We start from the raw sequence: 26,892 nt of genomic DNA on the forward strand, positions 1-26,892 counted from the left end.
GATGATTTAATCAATAAGTAAATGAGTGGAAGAAAGTAAATAGATGAACAAATTAATAATTCAGTACATAGATGCCACTGTCAGAGCATCTGAGAAGTTCGATCATCTCTGCGCAGATCGTCATTGCCCGTCCGACATAATCCTTGTTCTCATACTTCACAGACTATGGTGTGTTTGATGTTTGTAGGGGTGGTGTAAAGTCAACGTTATCTCTCGAGTGAGGTCAACAACACATGGTCATGTAGTTCACAATGCAGACATGAAATATACACTTAAGTGACATGTACATGTCCAAGTATTCAAAGACATCACATAGATTACATTGACTGTTTCAGAACATTTAACATATTAAAGAACACTTAGCACTTAAATCGATAAATAAATAAATTGATGAATTAAACAACAGTGAAAGTCATGATCATAATCACGATAATGATAAAAGCGATAATCATGATTAAAAACATGAATATATACGCTTAGGCGACACATTCATGTTGAAGCAATCAAAGAGATCATGTGCGCATGTCATGGCCAGGAGTCAGTGGAAGCTGTTGTTGATCAAATCGTTATGGTGATGATTATCACAATCGCTATCATTATCTTTGTCAGTTGATTCAGAACTCTATTTATTGTTTTGACTGTTAATTGTTAAATATCTGAACTACTGTGAACTAGATGACTGTGTTGTGCAGGTGACGATTGCACGTGCCCAGTGCAGTGACTGTGGCACCTATGTGTGTGTGCTGAGATACTGGGACTCGCTCCGTCACAACCTCACACAGACACGGAGCAGCAGCAACCTCATTGTTGCACGTCCGTCTCTCCGTCCGTGTGTCCGTCCGTCTGTGTGTGTGTGTGTGTGTGTGTGTATTGCTCACCCCCCACCCTCTCTCTTTCGCTCTCTCTCTCTTTCTATGCATCCGCGTGTTTCTCTCCTCGCTATGTCTATCTCCATATCCCTTTGTCTGACTTCATCCTCCTCCGCCTCTCTCTGTCTCTGTCTTTGTCACTCACTGTCTGTCTCAGTCTGTCTGTCTCTGTCTGTCTGTCTCTCTGTCTGTCTGTCTCTCTGTCTCTGTCTGTCTGTCTGTCTGTCTCTCTCATCATGAGTTTTCCTTATCTACAACAAAAGCAAGATGAAATTTGGAGCTCACTGGAGCGACACAGCACATGACAAGAACAGGCACAACGTTATGAAAGGCACGGTGATGGTCTTGACACGGCTGAACACAGCGTGACTGTGATGGGCACAGTGTTGTGTCTGCAGCAGACATGGTGTTGGGGCATCATGCATAAACATGCGGGCACACCACGCAGGGCACGATAGAGGTCGACAACACAGTTCGTGAACACACAGCCACATGCTGACACGGCTGTCACAGCCGAGGAGAAAACCCATAAACAATAAGGATGGTTGTTTGCCACCGTCAGTGATGCATTGCCTTCAACTTTGCTTCGGAGAAGGCATACGTGGGCGCGCGCGCGCGCGCACGCACACACACACACACACACACACACACACACACACACACACACACACACACACAGAACACTGGCCCGTGACACACCACCCATGCATGCACATACGTACACACGCAAGCATGTTTACACACACACACACACACATTCGCTCTCTCTCTCTGTCTCTCTCTCTCTCTGTCTCTCTCTCTCTCTCTCTCTCTCTCTCTCTCTCTCTCTCTCTCGCGAACACACACACACACAATCACACACACACACTCATTACGAACACACACACACCACACACACACATACACACACATTCACGAACACACACACACACACACACACACACACACACACAGTGTCAGTGTTTTCTGCCTGTCACAGAGTCGCTCACCCACCGTCTCAACCTCCGCATCAAAGCGAACCTACCTCCACCCCCCGTCATGTCCGAGAACTCTGATAGCAAGGGAGTCTACTCTGGTGCACACACCAGCACAGACCTCTACTGCTTTGGAACCATCTCCCACCCCGCCACTGCTATTGGCTGGAGGAGAGAGAAGGTGTCTGTAGACAGCAACGACACTAAGGTCTGCGGCTTTCCTCCTCATCGTCCTCGTCCTCCCCTTCATCCTCAACCTCCTCATCCTCATCTTCCTCTGACCTCACCACCATCATCATTAACATCACCACCATCATCATCAATCACTATCGTGAGTGATCATCGTCATTATTAACCAAGGTGGTACTGTTTTTATCATTGTTTTTTTATCATCAACATATCTATTCATTATATCACTATTATCAATCATTAATCATCATCATTAATCATCGTCTCATTGCCATCGACACAATCTGCACGCTTAGCACGTCATCATCATTACTCACAACCATTATCGATAATAATAATCATTATCATTAATCATCTCATTACTGATAACAATAATCATATCATTAATCGTCTCATTACCATCCACACATTTGCAAGCATAGCACGTCATCATCATCATTACTCACCACCATCACCATTGATAATAATCAGCATCATCATTACCATTAATCATTGTCTCATTAACATCGACACCATAATTATGCGAGCTCTGCACATCACCGATCGAATGAGATAAGTATCGTATGAGCAGCAGTGATGTGGATAGTTTTACAATTCGTCGTCTTCGACGTCGTCATCATCGTTATTAACATTATCATAGTCATCATCATCATCATCATCATCATCATCACCACTGCAAATTCCGAGTTCCCAAAACACGACACAGAATGTCTCTCCTGACACCGGCACAAAGGTGAGGTGTTTTTCCTGTCACCATCACCCCCTCCTCTTCTTCCTCGTTCTCTTTGGTTTTATATATCCCCCCCTCCCCCTTCTCTGTGTGTGTGTGTGTGCGCGCGTGCGCGTGATTTCATTCCAAAGCATGACTTCACCTGGACTCTCACTCATCATCTCTTCTTCCGTGTGAAGGCGGACACTCCCCCAGTGACCAGACAAGGCGAGCCACGCCTGGGACAGCACTGCCAGCACTGGAGGGCCAGCATTCTGCGTCACACGTGGACCGGAAGGGAGGAGTTGTGGCGCTTCCGGTGCTTCCTGTCACGTGACGAGGGGCTGACGGCGAGCGCTTTGCTGAGCAAATCAGGTGTCTGTTGATGAGTGTCAGAATCGCAATGAGAATGATTTCGTTATTCGAGTAAGAGAAAATTAAGTTTTCAGTGTGTGTGAGAGGCCATCTCGGGGTCATGTGAATACTTTGATTCATTGGTTTTGTCGTTACTCAACTACATTCAGTTCACTTATTCTGCTGGTAATATATATTCCGACTGTTCCTGTATCAACATTGAATAGTAATTCACACTCCCTGAATTCGAACGAATTCTTCGCAAGGTGTGTATATTTATTGATTAGATTGAACAATGTGAAAGGATGCATGCACAAAGAAGTGAAAAGGTGTGTCCGGGGGAACACCCCAGTTGACCAGCTCACCTCTGTACACAGGCTCAGTGGTAACGGCCACATGCGGGGATCCCAATTCTACCACGCTGACTGAAAACGGCGACACCATCACAGGTCATCTGTGACGTCAAAGCTGACATGAACGTCACATCCGTGACATGGTTGCGGGGAAAACGTCAGGTGGGTGGGTGTGAAGTCACGTGGAACACGACGTCATGGAAGTGCTCCACGTCACAGGCCCGGTACACAGTGGCGGGAAACGGCACGCGCTTCGTCCTCACCATCACCACCTTCGACGTCACGCGGGACAAGGGGTTATGGGAATGTCTGGTTACCCCCCTTTGGTCTGACAGCGCTTCTGCTTGTATTCTCGGATGATATTCAGTTGTCTTGATGTTTTCCACATCGATTTTGTGTTGCCTTATTTTTGACTTTCAATACACGTTGTGCACACACACACACACACACACGTATATACACACTCACCCGCACGTGCGCACGCACAGGTAGGCCTACACAAAATATGTCTATTTGTCTCTCTGCCTCAGGATTCATTAGTTGATGGTAGCAGGATACCAGAAACAGGCCTAAGCGGAGACAGTCATGTCCAACAGAGCTTTAATACAGCGTAGTTCCTTTTTTTCTTTAGTCCGAACAAAGTGCTGTGATGTTACTATTGTACCCAAAGGCAGGTTTTCCTTCAGTGATTTTCATCCTGCACAAAGTTTTGTATTTTGACGTCACTGAGTTTGTATTTTTATGTCACTTTGGGGTTACGTTCGCAAACTGTTCACAGATATAACGCGGTGTAATCGGTTGGCCACATGGTCACACTGAACTGAAATGAACAGAATGTTATAAAACAAGAACAGAAAGTGTTAAAACGAGTCACATTCAGTAATTAAAGAACCTGGCGTGTCCATTTCTGTTTGGAAGAAAATGGAATGTGCGATCTGAATTTTTTTTTTTCTGCATAATTTATCAAATGTTTGTATGCGTCTCTTTCTGTCTGTTTATCTGTTTCTTACTCTGTTTCCAGTGACTGTCACTGGTGTCAGTCTCACAGTGACTGAACACCAGACGGAACGTGTAGAAAGACAGCGCAGGTGGAGAAGCAAGAATGCTGCGGTTGAAAAAAAAAAAAAGAAGTAAAAAATGGTGTGTGGTAAATTTGACGGATTAGATATTCGAATTTGTAACTCGCTGAATACTGAACAAGCGATGGGAGTGATACAGACAGACACACAGAGAGAGAGACGGAGAGAAACAGGCATATAAATCTCTGGTCAGTGAATAACATGAACGTTTTTTTGTTTGATTGTTTCTTTGTTTAAGAGAATGACCTAAATCACAATGCTGGACTGAAAAGACAGAAATAAAGCAGCCAAAACTTTGTAAAACGACATACCTTAGGAGGGACTAACGTGAAAAAGCGCATGCGCATGTCTGCATGACCAGAGAGAGAGAGGACTTGTCTCCATACAGGAGGGGAATTCATGAATGACATTAATATACATTAACTGTGACTAAAACTGACGAAGGAAACAGTTAATAAAGATGAGTTCTGCAAAAGAATTAAAAGAGACCGCAGTTCACAGCCTCTTGAGAGAGAGAGAGAGAGAGAGAGAGCATCATAGATGAAGGTGTGTTTCTCTGAAATCCTGACAAATAACGCAAAACCGTTACCTTGAATTACCCCACGTTACGCCTATGTTGACGTAATTTTTTGTCACTTTGTGGCAGTTAGTGTGGATGTTATTCTATGTCACTTTGTGACAGTTAGTGTGGATGATATTCTATGTCACTTTGTGACAGTTGGTGTGGATGACATTCAATGTCACTTTCTGACAGTTAGTGGATGATATTCTATGTCACTTTGTGACAGTTGGTGTGGATGACATTCAATGTCACTTTCTGACAGTTAGTGTGATGACATTCTATGTCACTTTCTGGCAGTTAGTGTGGATGACATTCTATGTCACTTTGTGGCAGTTGGTGTGGATGACATTCAATGACATTCTATGTCACTTTCTGACAGTTAGTGTGGATGATATTCTATGTCACTTTGTGACAGTTAGTGTGGATGACATTCTATGTCACTTTGTGACAGTTGGTGTGTGTAGCGTTCTATGTCACTTTGTGACAGTTAGTGTGGATGACATTCTATGTCACTTTGTGACAGTTAGTGTGGATGACATTCTATGTCACTTTGTGACAGTTAGTGTGGATGACATTCTATGTCACTTTGTGACAGTTAGTGTTGATGACATTCTATGTCACTTTGTGACAGTTAGTGGGTATAACATTCTATGTCACTTTGTGACAGTCAGTGTGGATGACATTCTATGTCACTTTGTGGCAGTTAGTGTTGATGACATTCTATGTCACTTTGTGACAGTTAGTGTGGATGACATTCTATGTCACTTTGTGGCAGTTAGTGTGGATGACATTCTATGTCACTTTGTGACAGTTAGTGTGGATGACATTCTATGTCACTTTGTGACAGTTAGTGTGGATGACATTCTATGTCACTTTGTGACAGTTGGTGTGTGTAGCGTTCTATGTCACTTTGTGACAGTTAGTGTGGATGACATTCTATGTCACTTTGTGACAGTTAGTGTGTGTAGCGTTCTATGTCACTTTGTGACAGTTAGTGTGGATGACATTCTATGTCACTTTGTGACAGTTGGTGTGGATGACATTCAATGTCACTTTGTGGCAGTTAGTGTTGATGACATTCTATGTCACTTTGTGACAGTTAGTGTGGATGATATTCTATGTCACTTTGTGACAGTTAGTGTGGATGACATTCTATGTCACTTTGTGACAGTGTTGATGACATTCTATGTCACTTTGTGACAGTTAGTGTTGATGATATTCTATGTCACTTTGTGACAGTTAGTGTGGATAACATTCTATGTCACTTTGTGGCAGTTAGTGTTGATGATATTCTATGTCACTTTGTGACAGTTAGTGTGGATAACATTCTATGTCACTTTGTGACAGTTAGTGTTGATGATATTCTATGTCACTTTGTGACAGTTAGTGTGGATAACATTCTATGTCACTTTGTGACAGTTAGTGTTGATGATATTCTATGTCACTTTGTGACAGTTAGTGTGGATAACATTCTATGTCACTTTGTGACAGTTAGTGTTGATGATATTCTATGTCACTTTGTGACAGTTAGTGTGGATGACATTCTATGTCACTTTGTGACAGTTAGTGTGGATAACATTCTATGTCACTTTGTGGCAGTTAGTGTGGATGATATTCTATGTCACTTTGTGACAGTTGGTGTGGATGATATTCTATGTCACTTTGTGGCAGTTAGTGTTGATGACATTCTATGTCACTTTGTGGCAGTTAGTGTGGATAACATTCTATGTCACTTTGTGGCAGTTAGTGTGGATGACATTCTATGTCACTTTGTGGCAGTTAGTGTGGATGACATTCTATGTCACTTTGCGACAGTTAGTGTGGATGATATTCTATGTCACTTTGTGACAGTTAGTGTGGATGACATTCTATGTCACTTTGTGACAGTGTTGATGAAATTCTATGTCACTTTGTGACAGTTAGTGTTGATGACATTCTATGTCACTTTGTGACAGTGTGGATAACATTCTATGTCACTTTGTGGCAGTTAATGTGGATGACATTCTATGCCACTTTGTGACAGTGTGGATAACATTCTATGTCACTTTGTGGCAGTTAGTGTGTAGCGTTCTATGTCACTTTGTGACAGTTAGTGTGGATGACATTCTATGTCACTTTGTGACAGTTAGTGTCGATGACATTCTATGGCACTTTGTGACAGTTGGTGTGTGTAGCGTTCTATGTCACTTTGTGACAGTTAGTGTGGATGACATTCTATGTCACTTTGTGACAGTTAGTGTGGATGACATTCTATGTCACTTTGTGACAGTTAGTGTGTGTAGCGTTCTATGTCACTTTGTGACAGTTAGTGTGGATGACATTCTATGTCACTTTGTGACAGTTGGTGTGGATGACATTCTATGTCACTTTGTGGCAGTTAGTGTTGATGACATTCTATGTCACTTTGTGGCAGTTAGTGTTGATGACATTCTATGTCACTTTGTGGCAGTTAGTGTGGATGACATTCTATGTCACTTTGTGACAGTTAGTGTGGATAACATTCTATGTCACTTTGTGACAGTTAGTGTGGATAACATTCTATGTCACTTTGTGACAGTGTTGATGACATTCTATGTCACTTTGTGACAGTTAGTGTTGATGACATTCTATGTCACTTTGTGGCAGTTAGTGTTGATGACATTCTATGTCACTTTGAGACAGTTAGTGTGGATAACATTCTATGTCACTTTGTGACAGTGTTGATGACATTCTATGTCACTTTGTGACAGTTAGTGTTGATGACATTCTATGTCACTTTGTGACAGTTAGTGTGGATAACATTCTATGTCACTTTGTGGCAGTTAGTGTTGATGATATTCTATGTCACTTTGTGACAGTTAGTGTGGATAACATTCTATGTCACTTTGTGACAGTTAGTGTTGATGATATTCTATGTCACTTTGTGACAGTTAGTGTGGATAACATTCTATGTCACTTTGTGACAGTTAGTGTTGATGATATTCTATGTCACTTTGTGACAGTTAGTGTGGATAACATTCTATGTCACTTTGTGACAGTTAGTGTTGATGATATTCTATGTCACTTTGTGACAGTTAGTGTGGATAACATTCTATGTCACTTTGCGACAGTTAGTGTGGATGATATTCTATGTCACTTTGTGACAGTTAGTGTGGATGACATTCTATGTCACTTTGTGACAGTGTTGATGACATTCTATGTCACTTTGTGACAGTTAGTGTTGATGATATTCTATGTCACTTTGTGACAGTTAGTGTGGATAACATTCTATGTCACTTTGTGGCAGTTAGTGTGGATAACATTCTATGTCACTTTGTGACAGTTAGTGTGGATGACATTCTATGTCACTTTGCGACAGTTAGTGTGGATGACATTCTATGTCACTTTGGGACAGTTAGTGTGGATGACATTCTATGTCACTTTGTGACAGTGTTGATGACATTCTATGTCACTTTGTGACAGTTAGTGTTGATGACATTCTATGTCACTTTGTGACAGTTAGTGTGGATAACATTCTATGTCACTTTGTGGCAGTTAATGTGGATGACATTCTATGCCACTTTGTGACAGTGTGGATAACATTCTATGTCACTTTGTGGCAGTTAGTGTGTAGCGTTCTATGTCACTTTGTGACAGTTAGTGTGGATGACATTCTATGTCACTTTGTGACAGTTAGTGTGGATGACATTCTATGTCACTTTGTGGCAGTTAGTGTGGATGACATTCTATGTCACTTTGTGACAGTTAGTGTGGATGACATTCTATGTCACTTTGTGACAGTTAGTGTGGATGACATTCTATGTCACTTTGTGGCAGTTAGTGTGGATGACATTCTATGTCACTTTGTGACAGTTGGTGTGTGTAGCGTTCTATGTCACTTTGTGACAGTTAGTGTGAATGACATTCTATGTCACTTTGTGACAGTTAGTGTGGATGACATTCTATGTCACTTTGTGGCAGTTAGTGTGGATGACATTCTATGTCATTTTGTGACAGTTAGTGTGTGTAGCGTTCAATGTCACTTTGTGGCAATTAGTGTGGATGACATTCAATGTCACTTTCTGACAGTTAGTGTGGATGACATTCTATGTCACTTTCTGACAGTTAGTGTGGATGACATTTTGTGACAGTTGATGTGGATGACATTCAATGTCACTTTCTGACAGTTAGTGTGGATGACATTCTATGTCACTTTCTGACAGTTAGTGTGGATGACAGTCTATGTCATTTTGTGACAGTTAGTGTGGATGACAATCTATGTCACTTTGTGACAGTTGGTGTGGATGTTATTCTATGTCATTTTGTGACAGTTGGTGTGGATGTTATTCTATGTCATTTTGTGACAGTTGGTGTGGATGACATTCTATGACATTTTGTGACAGTTGATGTGGATGACATTCAATGTCACTTCGTGACAGTTAGTGTGGATGACATTCTATGTCACTTTGTAACAGTTGGTGTGGATGATATTCTATGTCACTTTGTAACAGTTGGTGTGGATGATATTCTATGTCACTTTGTGACAGTTAGTGTGGATGACATTCTATGTCACTTTGTGACAGTTGGTGTGTGTAGCGTTCTATGTCACCTTGTGACAGTTGGTGTGGATGACATTCTATGTCACTTTGTGGCAGTTAGTGTGGATGACATTCTATGTCACTTTGTGACAGTTGGTGTGTGTAGCGTTCTATGTCACTTTGTGACAGTTGGTGTGGATGACATTCTATGTCACTTTGTGACAGTTGGTGTGGATGACATTCTATGTCACTTTGTGACAGTTGGTGTGTGTAGCGTTCCATGTCACTTTGTGACAGTTAGTGTGTGTGACGTTCTATGGCAGTTGATGTGTGTGACGTTCAATGGCAGTTGGTGTGTGTGGCGTTCTATGACACATTGAGGCAGTTGGTGTGGGTGACGTTCTATGGCACATTGAGACAGTTGGTGTGGGTGACGTTCTATGGCACATTGAGACAGTTGGTGTGGGTGACGTTCATGGCACATTGAGACAGTTGGTGTGGGAGACGTTCTATGGCAGTCGGTGTGGGTGACGTTCTATGGCAGTTGGTGTGCGTGACGTTCTATGACACATTGAGACAGTTGGTGTGGGTGACATTCTATGGCAGTTGGTGTGGGTGACGTTCTATGGCAGTTGGTGTGGGTGACGTTCATGGCACATTGAGACAGTTGGTGTGGGTGACGTTCTATGGCAGTTGGTGTGGGTGACGTTCATGGCACATTGAGACAGTTGGTGTGGGTGACGTTCTATGGCAGTTGGTGTGGGTGACGTTCATGGCACATTGAGACAGTTGGTGTGGGTGACGTTCTATGGCAGTTGGTGTGGGTGACGTTCATCAAATCAATCAAATCAAATCAAAATCAAAAACACTTTATTAATCCACATGGAAATTAAGTTGTGCAATCACAGGCTCGTTGTAAACACTGGCATAAAATCATGTGCAACATAAAAAGAGATTAAAACTAGTCAAATAAGAATTCCCAATAGCTGACGATATACTAACCCCCCACCCACCCCCCACACACATACTCATGTTAAGACAATAGGGTATTGCACAGCAATATTAACAAATGAAAACATCCAACAAAAAAGGGTATAGATTACTAAAAATGACATGCGCGCACGCACGCACACACACGTTAAGACCATAAGGTATTGTACAACAATACATAAGTAAAAACATCAAGGGAATAAATCGTATATATGAGTAAAATGCACACACACACACACACACTCACACACACACATACAACGTATGCATGCACATAACATATGTCACGCCAATAAAATTAGAACATTAACATTAAGATACATGAAATCCAAGTAAAATGGCACTTTGAGACAGTTGGTGTGGGAGACGTTCGATGGCAGTTGGTGTGGGTGACATTCTATGGCACACTGATGATGCTAGTGTGGGTGGCGTTCAATGGCAGTTTGTGGCAGCCGGTGCGGTTGACGTTTCTGTGCGGGCACTGGTGATGAAAACGATTCCCACATGACCCCGTAGGAGCCCGCCACGTTCCGAAACATTCTGCTTTGATAATGGTTACTATTGGGCCCAGACCTGCACCTCAAACCACCAGTCCGCCACGCTGCCTCCTTTGCCGGTTCAGACTCACAAGTGTCACAGTGTTACTTCACGGGGAATATTACTGCTGCCATCTTTGCTTCCGTCGATGCTCTGCTCAATAGGTGGCGCGCGACACGTGGCGACAGATACCTGAGGGGGGCGGGGTTTGATTCTCCCACAGGTACCCAACCCCTTCACGGCTCGTGACGGCGAAAGATGGGCGTGCTGTGGGCCTCTAACCCGGCGTCATCCGTCACTGCCACCGTCACGTGTGATGTAGGAGACAGGGGGTGAGGAGGGGAAGGGGCGAGTGAGGCTCGCGGTGTAAGCGGAGATACATCCAAGGTGTCTGTGACTGTCGCTTTGTTTGGACTTCACTCTGTTGGGGTTTCTGGATGGCCGGATAGGTTGTGAAAAGAGAGGAAAAGAAACACAAAACAGGTGTTTTATACTAAGCACGCATGAAAGACTTGGCATAAAAGAGTGAGGGCAATTTGTGTGTGTGTGGAGAGGGGAGACAGGGGGAAGAGGGCTGGGGGGAGGGGGCGTGGGGGGTGGGGGAGGATGGAGAGTTAAGGGTGGGGTTGAGGGGGACGGGGAGTTATGGAGGCAGATTGTCTTCTCGACTTTGTTCACGTCTTTATTGTATGTCATTTTTAGGGGACACTGAAGAAATCGGTGCCTGTGTGTGTGTGCGTGCGTGCGCGTGTGTCTGTGCATATATGTATGTGTGCATATATGTATGTATAAGTTTGTGTCTGTGTGTGCAGAGAGAGAAAGAGATAGTCAAAGTGGATACGCGCACACGCTGCTTAATTCGGTTAACAGAAAAAGACGCATGTACACAAAGGCAGCGCTATTACTTATAATTAATATGCATAACGTTGTAGCAACTCCCGTCTCAACATCACGTACGCCCACACAAGCACAGCCACAGTCCCAAAACCCTTGACACGCTTACTGTCTCTCCTTAAAACACACACACACACACACACACACACACACACACACCAAGACTATCTACGACAACGAGAAACATTTGTAATACCTTACAGGACAGCGAGAATCGTGTAAATGTAAAATTTCCCCTCTCGACCTGGGCTATAATTTGTACGTGGTGACATGTTTCTGAACGTAAAGTGAGATAAATAAGGACGTTGGATAAACCAGAAATGGGTCGGCGTCGTGTTACATGCCCACAGTAAAGGGTATCTCCGCCATCTTATCATATTCCTTTGGACAGATCGGGATTTTGTCAAGTCGGGATGCACACACAGTCTATTTCAGCGACTGATCAAGTATTGTCATCAGTGGGTGGTGTACTACGTGTGTTCCATCAGAACAAGCACTGCTGAGTGGCACTGTAGGGATTCAAACGGCATTGCAGGATCATCTGTATTTGGTGACCCAGTGGCGACGTCGCATTTTCGGTGCCCTGTCGGTCTGCCCAGTAAGTAGTTTGGATATCATCACGTGTCACCCCTACTGCACAACAATAATAACAACAAAATCTATAAGTAGGCTGACGATGAATGGAGGGGGGTACTAGTACATAACCATAACGATCCATACCATATTTTTGCTCACCATCTGAAACGATTGTCTATCGAACCGAAAGGTGTGAGCTGGAAATGGATCGATTCTATCTCAAGCAGCCCGCATCGATCAGGATCACAAGGTTGACACAAAAAAGCGTGCGCAAGGATGAGTGAAGGAACAACACCACAACAATGTTTTCTTAACATTGATACAATTCAGTCTATTTGTGCTCTTTTAACAACACCACAACAATGTTTTCTTAACATTGATACAATTCAGTCTATTTGTGCTCTTTTAACAACACCACAACAATTTCCTATGTTTTCTTAACATTGATACAATTCAGTCTATTTGTGCTCTTTTAGCAACACCACAGCAATTTCCTATGTTTTCTTAACATTGATACAATTCAGTCTATTTGTGCTCTTTTAGCAACACCACAGCAATTTCCTATGTTTTCTTAACATTGATACAATTCAGTCTATTTGTGCTCTTTTAGCAACACCACAGCAATTTCCTATGTTTTCTTAACATTGATACAATTCAGTCTATTTGTGCTCTTTTAGCAACACCACAGCAATTTCCTATGTTTTCTTAACATTGATACAATTCAGTCTATTTGTGCTCTTTTAGCAACACCACAGCAATTTCCTATGTTTTCTTAACATTGATACAATTCAGTCTATTTGTGCTCTTTTAACAACACCACAACAATTTCCTATGTTTTCTTATTATTGATACAATTCAGTCTATTTGTGCTCTTTTAACAACACCACAACAATTTCCTATGTTTTCTTAACATTGATACAATTCAGTCTATTTGTGCTCTTTTAACAACACCACAACAATTTCCTATGTTTTCTTAACATTGATACAATTCAGTCTATTTGTGCTCTTTTAGCAACACCACAGCAATTTCCTATGTTTTCTTAACATTGATACAATTCAGTCTCTTTGTGCTCTTTTAGCAACACCACAGCAATTTCCTATGTTTTCTTAACATTGATACAATTCAGTCTCTTTGTGCTCTTTTAGCAACACCACAACAATTTCCTATGTTTTCTTAACATTGATACAATTCAGTCTATTTGTGCTCTTTTAGCAACACCACAACAATTTCCTATGTTTTCTTATTATTGATACAATTCAGTCTATTTGTGTTCTTTTAACAACACCACAACAATTTCCTATGTTTTCTTAACATTGATACAATTCAGTCTCTTTGTGCTCTTTTAACAACACCACAACAATTTCCTATGTTTTCTTAACATTGATACAATTCAGTTTATTTGTGCTCTTTTAACAACACCACAACAATTTCCTATGTTTTCTTAGCATTGATACAATTCAGTCTATTTGTGCTCTTTTAACAACACCACAACAATTTCCTATGTTTTCTTAACATTGATACAATTCAGTCTATTTGTGCTCTTTTAACAACACCACAACAATTTCCTATGTTTTCTTAACATTGATACAATTCAGTCTCTTTGTGCTCTTTTAGCAACACCACAACAATTTCCTATGTTTTCTTAGCATTGATACAATTCAGTCTCTTTGTGCTCTTTTAGCAACACCACAACAATTTCCTATGTTTTCTTAGCATTGATACAATTCAGTCTCTTTGTGCTCTTACTGTGACTTGAAATTTGACGTGTTCATTGATGAGCAGTTTAACGGGGGTGCACAGGATGATGTGACTGAAAGTGCTCATTTCATTGCCCCCACCCTCCACCCCCTCTCCCTCCATCACAAAACAAACTGCCGATGACTGAATTGAAGGACTAATACAGCGGATGACGGTACCCAGCCGTTTTGGTATTCAGGCCAACATGGTCACGGATATATAGTTACCTTCTCACCTGCAGAAAAATGTCTGAAGAATAAGCAGCAACACACTTGGGATGATAATTGGGTTTATCATCAGTATTAATTAACGACCAGAAAGACTTCACCTCTGACACTTCCGCATTAAGTTTCACGTAGCTTCAGGCCGCTTGGGTCACCATGTTGTCAGAGTCACAATGCTCCCATTGTTCACACAAACACACACAGCAAAACATTTCCTCCGCGAGGCACAAAAGAATCATTGTGCTTGTGATGAGAACGAAAAATGTTAATGGTTGTATAAAAGAGAATCTTGCATATCCGCCAAGCACCCTGTTTCCGTGTTGTCGCCCTGAAAGAAGGTGTCTCGGCACATGCAAAAGCTGTGATCCTTCGCCGTTGTTTGGAGTGTAGCTGTTTACTGTGGAAAGGGTGATTCATTTATTTATTTGTTTGTTTGTTTATTTTCTCTGTTAATTGCTAGATATTGCTATTTTGTGATATTTTTGTTTCTTGTTTGCTTTATTGTTAATTTGTGATATTTTTGTTTCTTTGTTTTATTATTCCATCATCATCACCATCATCATCAATATCGTCGTCGTCTTTGTCTCTTCGTTATTTATCACCCGCCTTCCTCTTTTACCTCTTGATTCTATAAATTGTGGTGATGTTCTTTCTTTTTTTCCTTCTATTTCTTGTTCCTGTTCTTGCTTCTGTTATCCTTGATGGTGGTGGTGGTGGTGATGATGATAAAAATGATGTTGCCGTTGTTGGTCTTCTTCTTCTTCTTCTCCTTCGTCTTCTTCTTCTTCTTCTTCTTCGTTTTCGTTTTTCTAGATTTTGTAATAATTACACTACAGAGTCAATGAAATTACTAATGTAAAGGTGATCACAGTCATGAAAATGATGAGGATGATGATGATAAAGAGGAGGATGATTTTCATGGATGTTGACAGCAGTGGGTGGTACAGTCAAGTCAGAAGTTCTCCACTGCCACCAGTAACCATGTAACCCAGTACCACCTGCCGTGTATGGGGGTGAGAGGTGCAGAAAACCCAACAAGAAAATCCGACCCGGAGAAGATGAGTTCCGACAGTTTTGACTTGCTGAAGACACGTACTATCATAAAGGAAAATACCCCATGCGTGCCTAGCACATATCACACACGTACATAGTGACGTCACTGATGACGTTTTCAGAAGAAGGGGAAATAACTCTGGAAGGCTGAAAAATCACACAGTTTACATAGAGTGTTCTATCTCCAGACTGTTTTCTCCATTTCAGGCTTATTGTTTTGAATGTCGTTTTAAGACTTGAAACACCACTTCATACTGTTTTTTTCCCCGGCACTGAAGGAGTTTTAAAGAGGCCATACCGGATCCAGGGTTAACAATGGCCGCGCCATCCGCCAACCTCCACCAAGGCGGACGTGTGAAGTGTGCTACTGGAGGAAAACCACAGTAACTCCTCGGGAGGAATATCATCACATTCAGCACCTGGAACGGAAGAACAGGTTGGACAACTAAAAAGACTGACCCATGGACATGGACAGATACACCAGGTACATTCTCGTCCTCTGTGAAGCTGGATGGAAAACAGCGGAGAAGTATAGACAGAGGAAGGGTATGTTCTGTTCTATAGTGGAGAAGAGGACAACCATGTACATGGAGTGATCGACATGAAGAACGCAGCACTGGAATGCGACCCAGGATAATGACCACTCACTTACGAGTCAAGTCATTCCGCATCACGGTGGTGCAAATACATTATCTTGTTGTGATACAAAATCATACTTCGAGCGTATTACATTGCCTATTTAGATGATGAAAAGCTGCAGTATAGACACTGATATGAAGAAATTGCCTACGTGCATACCAAGAAAGTGCCCCAAGTTTTGTCTCTTTTTTTCCAGTTTATTAATTTACTTATTTATTCATTTACTTGTGATCACGTTGTTGTTGTTTGTTTGTTTGTTTTTTTTTTGGGGGGGGGGGGTTGTTTGCTTTTTTTGTGTTTTTGTTTGTAACGAAGTGCATATTTAGTACAGTGACAAAAAATGATGTAAAATATGCACTATGTTCTTATTCTGTATTCGTCTTTGTCTTGTTACACTTTTTCCCTGCTATGCATTAAGTTAATGTAATGTATTGTATTCGTACTGCTTAGTTATATTATTTAGTTATATTAAGATTTTTGCAATGTAAACAAAAATTGAATGAAAAAAAATTTTGAAAGAAAACAACAACAAAAACATTGTTCCTGTTACCATGCTGGTACTGTCCAGGACAGAAACATCTCTCTGTATGTATGTATGTCTGTCTAACACACACACACACACACACACACACACACACACACACACACACACACACACACACACACACATACACACACAATATGTATATATATATTTCTAATGTGACTTGCATTTGCGGCAATGAAATTACCCCGGTACATTATAAATGTGAACAGTTAAAACCTATGTCATTTACAAAATCTGCAGTTCCATCTGCTTCCATTAGAAATGTCTTATATGATAATCAACATGTGTTTGACATAGTTCAGAGTTTAATTTGGAGCCCAATTGGCTCTTTGTTATAATTCTACTGGTTGACTAATTAGTTTGTTTCATTTCGTTTATATATATATATATATATACACGTGCACAAACACACACACACACACACACACACACACACACACACACACACACACACGTGCACACACATATACAACGTGTGTTGTTTGTATGTCTGTGTGTGAGCGTGCGTGCGTGCTTGCGAGTGTGCGTGCGTGTGTCAGTGAGTGTGCTTATGAAGAGAAGGGGCATGTTCAAAGAAAGGAATATACATGCCTCTGTGTGGTTGTGTGTGTGTGTGTGTGTGCGCGCGCGCGCGCGCGCGCCACATATAAGCACGCACACGCTTTTACGCACAGACACACACTGAAACACACGCACACACGCACGCACACATTCTTTTACAATTATTCCCAGCGGTATTCCCAACTAACCACAACCACGAGGAACCAAAACCCACCCGTTTTCTCATTCACTGACTCGTCCGCTTACTCCCTCCCACCCCCCTCTCCCACCACCCCTGTCCTTGCCCTGTTTCAGCAGGTTGTGAAGAAAACGTCATTCCTACCATCAGGCAAAATGCAGTGTTCCCGTGGGATGCTGGTGGTGCTGGTGGCGCTGGTGCTGGCCCTGTGGTGTCAACAGGGGCAAGCACTCTACACGTACTCGTGTGACGGACAGCTGATGACGTTGCACTGTCCTCCCCGACAAGTGCTGCACGTGCGCTCCGCCATGTTTGGCAAAAAGCCCGGCACCCACCAGAGGCACGTTGCGATAAGCTTAGGCATCACCAGTTCCCTTTTAGTTTTGGTTTGTTTTCACACACACACACACACACACACACACACATATATATATATATATATATATATATATATATATATGGGGGTGGGGTGGCGGGGGCGTTGTTTGTTTGTTCGTTTGTCTTGGTTTAAACAAAACTTTATTCAATAAACATGCTATACATGTACACATAGACAGCGGAGCAACAACAAGCTATCAGCTTATATCGTGCTCAGTAATCATGTGATTAAATTCATTGGTTTCGTTTGACGGTTGGTGAACGCTACACAAATGCAGTTATGTTGAAATAACACGTTTTCCAACTGCATATGAATGGCAGTCATTGCAGACATTGTTTCCTTTTTTGAGCAGCCGTGTTTGTTTATTTTGGTTTGGTTTGGGGGTTTTTTCCCCAAATTTATCATGCTTTGCTTTACATCATTTTTTGGGTTTGGGTTTAATTTGCTTTTGTGTGTCGGATTGCTCGTCCGTTTTTCATTTGTTTTTGTTGGGTTTTTTTGTTTGTTCTTTTTGCTTTTTGGTTGTGTGTGTGTGTGTGTGTGTGTGTGTGTGTGTGTGTGTGTGTGTGTGTGTGTGTGTGTGCGTGTGTGTGTGTGCTGCCGTCTTTTTGTCTGTATGTATGCTCCTTTTCTTTTCTTTTACTCTTGATTTCGTAATTCAATGGTCTGGACAAGGCCTGGGAACAGTGCTGTGTATCTAATCGTTTGTAGGTCAGTTTATATTCAGGACAAACTCTGTGATGCCAGCAGCCATGTGACAGAGGCAGGGCGTGTGTTGGTCACGGGAGGGAAAGCGCAGAGGGGGGGGAGCTAGACTCGTGCTGCAGGTTTAAGTACTGCACTGAATTTAAAACAACAATAATTTTATAGTATCAAGGACTAATATTTACTTGCATTTGGAAAACATTATATTTAAGTAATTTATTTGATGTGTGTGTGGTGTGGTGTGTGTGTGATGCGACGGTTGTGGTGGTGATGGTGGTGGGGGTGGTGGTGGTTGTGTGTGTGTGTGTGTGTGTGTGCTGCAGATGCGGGGAAACCACAAGAATCCACCGGGCCTGTGAGACAGACATCACACAATTCATGAAATATAAATGCGACGGCTTAGATTATTGTCAGGTAAATCCCTCCCTCCCCCATCCATCCATTCATGCACCCACCGATCCGTCCATTCATCCACCCGCCCATCCATCCATCCATTAACTCACCCACCCATCCATCCATCCATCCGTTAACTCACCCACCCGTCCATCCATCCATCCACCCACCCACCCATCCACTCACCCACCAATCCATCCATCCACCCACCCATCCGTCCATTCATCCACACGCCCATTCATCCATCCATTAACTCACCCACCCATCCATCTATCCATCCATTAACTCACCCACCCATCCACTCACCCATCCATCCAGGTCACTGCAAAACAATAATCAAAAGAATATATTGCTTTGCTGTGCTGGCACCGTCACAGAAAGATCCAGTGAACGATTAGCTAGCTTGGGTGTCTCCTCACTTTACGTTTCTCTGTTGTAATTGATGGAACTGTGCAGCTCTGACTTACAATTGCCTGTCATCGTAGCAGCCACAATCTTCTGTTATTGTTTGGTATTGACTACAGAAAGTACGAAAAGAAATACAGACAAGGTATGCACCGTTATTGTTGATTTCATTTCAGAAGGTAACAGGCACACAAAGATGTCCGAAACTCACCCTCCCCAAAACACTGATTGTGTTGTAGAGGTGGGAAGCAGCGGGCAAAGGAAATCACCAGCAAAAAATGTATTTAAAAAACCCACAAAAACAAAAATGGAAACTGCACCCACAGAAGTCAAATGAAATAGAGAAAACTTGTTTAAATAATCTGCAACATTTCCTCTTTCAGGTGATCATAAATACATAAGCATCACCATCACAGTCATCATCGTCATCATGATCAGCATCACTTCATCATGATCATGACCACCATCAGCAGCAGCACCACCACCATCACCATCATTATCGACGTCATCGGCATCATCATCATCATCACCACCACCATCGTCGTAGTCATCATAAATAGCACATCATCACCACCACTACCATCATCACCATCATCCCCACCACCACTACCACCGTCATCATCACTACAACCATCATCCCCACCACCACCACCACAGTCATCATCACTACAACCATCATAACCAGCACCACCATGTGCTCTGAAGTCTGTGATATGTGTGAGGTAGGTGCAGAGGGGGGTGTTCCCGTTCTGTCTGATGACCTGTCCAGACATCAAAGCAAACTGTGTAATGAAGCTGTGAACCTGAGCACCTGTCCAGACATCAAAGCAAACTGTGTGATGAAGCTGTTAACCTGAACACCTGTCCAGACATCAAAGCAAACTGTGTGATGAAGCTGTTAACCTGAACACCTGTCCAGACACAAAAGCAAACTGTGTGATGAAGCTGTTAACCTGAACACCTGTCCAGACATCAAAGCAAACTGCGTGATGAAGCTTTCAACCTAAACACCTGTCCACACATCAAAGCAAACTGCGTGATGAAGCTTTCAACCTAAACACCTGTCCACACATCAAAGCAAACTGTGTGATGAAGCTTTCAACCTAAACACCTGTCCAGACATCAAAGCAAACTGTGTGATGAAGCTTTCAACCTGAACACCTGTCCACACATCAAAGCAAACTGTGTGATGAAGCTTTCAACCTGAACACCTGTCCACACATCAAAGCAAACATTCTGCCGAACACCATCTGTCCAGACATAAAAGCAAAGTCTGTAATGCAAGCAGCCAGTGACAGATGCAAGGTGTTTGTTGGTCACAAGAGGGAACTGGCAGAGGGTGAAGGCTGGACTGATGGTGCAGATTTCAATACGACACCGAAGTTCAAACGAAAAATCGTTTCGTGAAGAACAACTAAACCCTGCCTCACTTTGGAGCACATTATGATGTGCGTGTGTGTGTGTGCGCGCGCGCGCGCGCGTGTGTGTGTGCCTGTGTGTGGGAGGACATACGTATCTGTCTGCGTTTGTGTGAGTGTGTGGCGGGTGTGTTTTTCTTTCTCTAGTTTAACGTCTTTTCACTGGTAGGTGATATCAGACGGTGGAGGGTGCGTTGGTGTGCGTACTTGAGCACGCGCTCATGTGTGTCTGTGTGTGTGCGCGCATGCGGCTGCATGCGCACCGTCATTCCCTAACGGCTGTGCTTCTTTGTGCTGTGCTGTGTTGTTGCAGATCCAAACTGATGCAGGCAATATATTATCAGTTGAAAACATCGAACATAACAGAAAGCTGGCCATGCACATCTGCTATGCATTGAAACACCGTGAAGAACTATTGGATACCCCGTAGAGACGTGTCTGCGAACACCTACCTACGTAGTGTGTATTGTGTGTGTGGCAATGTATGCAGATTTGTGTCTGGGTCTGTGGCCTTCACAACTGAAACATTTGTCCCTGTCATTATCACCGTGCTGCTGCAGATCATGGTGGAGATGGCCACGTTCTCCCTGGAGACCTTCTGCCCGGACTTCATCAAGTACGCTGAGGTGGTGTTCGACTGCATCCCGCCACAACGCATGCAGGGCGTGCGCTCCTGCCTCGAAAGGTGTCTGCCTCCGCCTGTCCCCTCCTTCGGTCGGCGTCGGAACCCCAGCAGGTCAGAAGCCCCTGCCTTGATGTGGAATGAGAATAAGATTTAGTAGTAGTAGTCGTAGCAGCAGCAGCAGCAGTAGTAGTAGCAGCAGCAGCAGTAGTAGTAGTAGCAGCAGCAGTAGTTGTAGCAGCAGCAGCAGTAGTAGTCGTAGCTTCATCAGCAGCAGCAGCAGCAGTAGAAGTCGTAGCAGCAGTAGTAGTAGTAGTAGCAGCAGCAGTAGTAGTAGTAGTAGCAGCAGCAGCAGCAATAATAAGAAGTAGTAGTAGTAGCAGCAGCAGCAGTAGTAGCAGCATTAGTAGTAGTAGCAGCAGCATTAGTAGTAGTAGTAGTAGCAGCAGTAGTAGTAGTAGCAGCAGCAGCAGCAGCAGTAGTAGCAGCGGCAGTAGTAATAGCAGCAGTAGTAGTAGTAGCAGCAACAGCAGTAGTAGCAGCAGCAATAGTAGAAATAGTTGTAGTAGTGTTGTTGTTGTAGCAGTAGTAGTAGTAGTAAAGACGACGACACCGACAAAGAAGTTATTTGTATTAGTTATAGCCATGACAGCAGATGACAGCAGCGGCATCAGTAACAGAAGCATAACAGAAACAGAAGCAATAGTAATAGCAGTAACAGCAACAATAGCAGCAGCCGGAGTAGCGGCAGCAGTAGCAGCAACAACAATAGCAGCAGTAGTAATAACAGAAGCATCAGTATTGTATTACTCTGTTTTGTCACAACAGGTTTCTCTGTGTGAAATTCGGGCTGCTTTCCCCAGGGAGAGCGCGTCGCTACACTGACAGCGTCGCCCACTTTTTTTGTATTTTTCCTGCCTGCAATTTTTTATTTGTTTCTCCTATCGAAGTGGATTTTTCTACAGAATTTTGCCATGGACAACCCTTTTGTTGCCGTGGGTTTTTTTACGTGCGCTAAGTGCATGCTGCAGACGGGACCTCGGTTTATCGTCTCATCCGAATGACCAGCGTCTAGACCACCACTCAAGGTCTAGTGGAGAGGGAGAAAATACTGGCGACTGTGCCGTGATTCGAATCAGTGCGCTCAGATTCTCTCGCTTCCTATGCGGACGCGTTACCTCTAGGCCATCATTCAATATTAGTAGTATGAGTAGTAGTAGTAGCTGATACCATTGTGCTTCACAGTCATTCATATTTACTGTGTCCAGGACAACAGTGGTAGTAGTAGTAGTAATAACAGCAGTAGTAGCAGTAATAGTAGTTGTATTAGAAGTTGTGGAAGTAGATTATAACTGTGTTGAGGACGGCGTGGTAATTGTAACGATGGAAGTTATCGTGGTAGCAGTATCTTCCTAGTCGTCGCCGTCAGCTTCATCATCATTATTGCCCTCTTGGTACACCATGGTGTTGAAATGATTTGGCGCCGATGCTGAGAATAGGTTTACTGGTTGAATCTTTGTCAACCTTTCATCGTGTAGTAGTCGTAGCATTAATGGCAACAACAACACCATGACCAGTAGCAACAGTAGCAACAATAGCAACTGTAGCAGCAGTAGCAACAGTAGCTACTAGAGAGAGAGAGGTTTGCCTTAATTCACTGAGTCCTGTACCCTAGTATTTCTCTGGGGTCAAAATTCTTCTCATCAAAACAGTTTTCACGTTGATACATGTGCATAAACCGCAAGGAAAGGGAAACTAACTCGTACCGTATTTCCAGGTACGTCCACATGCAGTCTGGAGGGGAAGAAATGTATATTTTCTGCACAATATCTGCATCAGTACGGCATGGAAGCCTGTCGATGTTGTAAACGTCCCAGGGTTGAATCGGTTAAATAATCCCTCTCACGATCTCTGAAGTGGTCCATTGTTTTCCCCAGCGTCTACAGTGCCCATGCGATGCCGCCCAGTTCCTTCAGCGGCAGCAACGCCGTGGTGCCGACCTCCGCACCCAGTCAGGCCGGGGTGGTGTACACCCACCAGGGAGGCTCACCCGTCCACGCCCCACCCGCCTCCGCCTCCGCCTCCGCGCCATCATCCCCGCCAGCAGGAGGGGCAGGTACGACCGTCAGAGATGTGCCTGTGTGTTGTGTTTTGTTGTGTTGTATTGTGTTGTGTGGTGTTGTGCTGTGCTGTGTTGCATTATGTGGTGTTGTATTCTATTGTGTTGTGTTGTATAGTGTTGTGTTGTGTTGCATTGTATTGTATCGTGTTGTGTTGTGTTGTGGTTGTGCTGTGCTGTGCTGTGTTGTGTTGTATCGTGCTGTGTTGTGCTGTGCTGTATTCTGTTGTGTTGTGTTGTATAGTGTTGTATCGTGTTGTGTTGTATTCTGTCGTGTTGTATTATATTGTGTTGTATAGTGTGATGTATTGTGTTGTGTTGTATCGTGTTGCATTATGTTGTATTATGTTGTAATGTAATGTATTGTGTTGTATTGCATTGTACTGAAGTCTGAGCACGACATGACAGAGTTCTGGTAATTAACTGCTTGACTAACGAGAGGTACATTTAACCCTTGTAGATTTTGTCTCGTCTTGTCTTGTGTTGTCTTTGCTTTGTTTGTGTCCGTCTTTGCCACTCTCTTTCTGTCTTTATCTTTGATTGCCTCTCTTTCTCTCTGTGTGTGTGTGTGTGTGTGTGTGTGTGTGTGTGTGTGTGTGTGTGTGTGTTTCCCTGTGTGACGTTTTTCCTGTACTTGTAGTACATAAGCAATCGGAAAAATTGTATTAATTCATTGATTCGTCCATATATTTATTCAATTATTTGAGGGCGGGAATTAATGAAGCTTTCAGCTTATCCATTGTACTCTCTCTAGAATATTAATTTTGTTCGTACGTTCGTTTGTTCGTTCGTTCTGTGTCTGTTTGCCTGCCTGCCTTCTGTCTCTCTCTCTGACTCTGTCTGTCTGCCTGTCTCTGTCTCTCTTTCACACACACACACACACTATACCCAGAGATGTACTGATGATGATTCAATATAAATCAAAATGTTATGCTCACTCTTCTCCCATCTCTCTCCCATCTCTCTCTTCTCCCATTTCTCTCTCTCTGTCTCTGTCTGTCTCTCTCTGTATATAGAATACAAACTGTGGGTGACTTTATTTTCATTTTCTTTCCCAGAGGGCTTGATCTAAATATATTTAAAAATAGTTCTAATTATTCCATTACCCGCTTGGAGTAAAATTTGTTTCGTTTTTCGTGTGTGTGTGTTCTTTGGGGGTTTTTTGTTTGTTTTTTGTTTTTGTTTATTGTTTGTTTGTTTTTTATCTTTTATTTCATTTTAGTTTAGTTTTTATCGTTTCACCTTTATTCCATCGTTTTATTTTTATTTTTATAAGTTTATTTTTATCGTTTCCCACTTCACCTGCCCTTCATCCAGCAGGAGCGGGACCAGCCGCAGAGCCCAAAGGGTTCGGATCTCCACCCGTGCCCCCTCAGCCCGGAGCCGCAGCGCCCTCTGCCGGCCTCAGCCAGAGGGTGATGAGCGTCGTCAGGAGTCACTTGAGGAGCGCCAAGAACGCCCCCACAGCTTCCGGACATGCGCAGAGCGGGAGTCCTCAGACGTCCGTCCCGCGAGACTTGATGGCGAAAATCGGGCAGATGATCGGCGCCATGCGGCGTGGCAAACTGGGCTGAGGGGTGATGGGGCGAGGGGGGTGGGGGGATGAGAGGGGTGGGGGAGTTGAGCCGTGAGAGGGGAGAGGGCAGAGACAGGATTGGGGCGGAGAGCACTGATTTTTATGGGCTGAATAAATGTGTAACCTTTCGTTAATAGGAAAACAGTTATGAATCTCCTTCCACCTCGAAGGAAACAAAGTACAGTGATGTGATACAAAGTCATCAACCATTATAATCAATTCTGGCACTGTATTAGAAAGAAAGAAAAAAGAAGAAGAAAAAACCCAGCTAACAGCTTATATTATCATTAGTCCATGCTTTTTAAGTGTGGATGTATTTTCCGTGAAATATATTGTCTGCTATCACGATAATGCTGATGTGACTTCCCATACCCATGTAAGAAAACTGCGAGTGGTCAAACGCCTTGATGGTACTGCCTTCAGTCACGTTTTCTCACAGCAAGTGAGGTCATCAAACACCAAACTACCCATCATTGCAGAAACGCCACTCAGCCAAAAGAAAACCCTGTACGGTTCAGTTGGTAGCAGTGCTGAACACGAAGGCGGTGCAGTGCGTGGTGCCAAACAGTTAATTTTACCAGAAAAGTTTTTAAAAAAAGAAGAAAAAAAAGGACTGGCCAGATGGGGTGTTGATTTTGTGTTCAGACTCATGGTGTGGTGTGGAGTGGAGTGGTGGCCTGGTGGTAAAGTGTCTGCCGGGGAAGTCAGGGTATCTGAGGGCATAGAATCGAACCCCACATCCGCTAGAATTTTCTTCCCCTCGTCAAGATGTAGAGTGATATTTTGGACACTCGTCATTCGGATAAGACGATAAACTGATGCACACACACACACACACACACACACACACACACACAAATACATATATATATATATATATATATATATATATATATATATATATACATACATACATACATACATACATACATAGATAGATATACAGATAACTATCTATATATCTGTATATACATACACATACATATCTATATCTATAACTATATAGCTATATATATATATACCAACAGCAACATTACACACGATCAAAATGATACCAACAGCAACAATCGCGCCCAGTATCAGTATCAGTACCAGTTGCTCAAGGAGCCGTCACTGCGTTCTGTCAAATCGATATACGCTACACCACATCTGCCAAGCAGATGCCTGACCAGCAGCGTAACCCAACGCGCTTAGTCAGGCCTTGAGAAAAAAAATCAAGGAAGAGAAAAACAACAACAAAAAGCCTAAAATATAATGAAAATCAAAATATTTTTTTAAAAAAATCAACGTCACGGCACAATTACAACATAGTGCCTCAAACACATACACACGCTCACACACACACACACACACACACACACACACACACACACACACACACACACAGAGAGAAGCAAAAAAAAAAAAAAAACCTCTCTTATAAATAAATCAAACCTGTATGATGATTGTTTCAGAACCAGAAAATAACTTTTATTGACAGCCATCGCGGGCACTACTTTAACAACATCTAGAGCTATCCTGGTAAAAATTGCAATCAATACTTCTTTCGTCTTTTCTGTTCCCCGGTAATCTTTGTCATCATACATTACTAGATTGTGATATCCGCCATTGAATTTCATCTTTTCTTTTCCCTCGGAGTACTGTTTAACCCCTTGCCTTCAGAGCATTGGTGAAATATCAGTGTGACATTATTTAACCCGGAGTGCAAGAACTGCTGTTTGTGTTGTGTAACTGGTTTTAATGAACACAAGCA

General features: G+C 42.8%; 1 protein-coding gene across 10 annotated transcripts; it reads left to right on the forward strand.

Annotated features, from left to right (window-relative positions):
- The first annotated feature begins 2,995 nt into the window (after positions 1–2,995).
- LOC143301194 (uncharacterized) lies at positions 2,996–25,371 on the forward strand. 10 transcript variants are annotated; one of them, XM_076615302.1, is made up of 7 exons: positions 2,996–3,116; positions 3,473–3,610; positions 17,639–17,862; positions 18,930–19,020; positions 21,383–21,558; positions 23,382–23,560; positions 24,881–25,371. In XM_076615302.1, the coding sequence occupies exons 2-7, from the start codon at positions 3,569–3,571 to the stop codon at positions 25,135–25,137; spliced, it is 969 nt and encodes a 322-aa protein (XP_076471417.1). In that variant the 5' UTR covers positions 2,996–3,116; positions 3,473–3,568; the 3' UTR covers positions 25,138–25,371. The 10 variants fall into 10 exon arrangements, with proteins under 10 accessions (XP_076471417.1, XP_076471419.1, XP_076471418.1 ...); XM_076615304.1 differs by having other exon boundaries at positions 17,642–17,862; XM_076615303.1 differs by having other exon boundaries at positions 2,997–3,116; positions 24,884–25,371.
- Positions 25,372–26,892: the final 1,521 nt, after the last annotated feature.

The sequence above is a fragment of the Babylonia areolata genome, chromosome 27, assembly GCF_041734735.1.
Source record: "Babylonia areolata isolate BAREFJ2019XMU chromosome 27, ASM4173473v1, whole genome shotgun sequence".
Taxonomy (NCBI): Eukaryota; Metazoa; Mollusca; class Gastropoda; order Neogastropoda; family Buccinidae; genus Babylonia; species Babylonia areolata.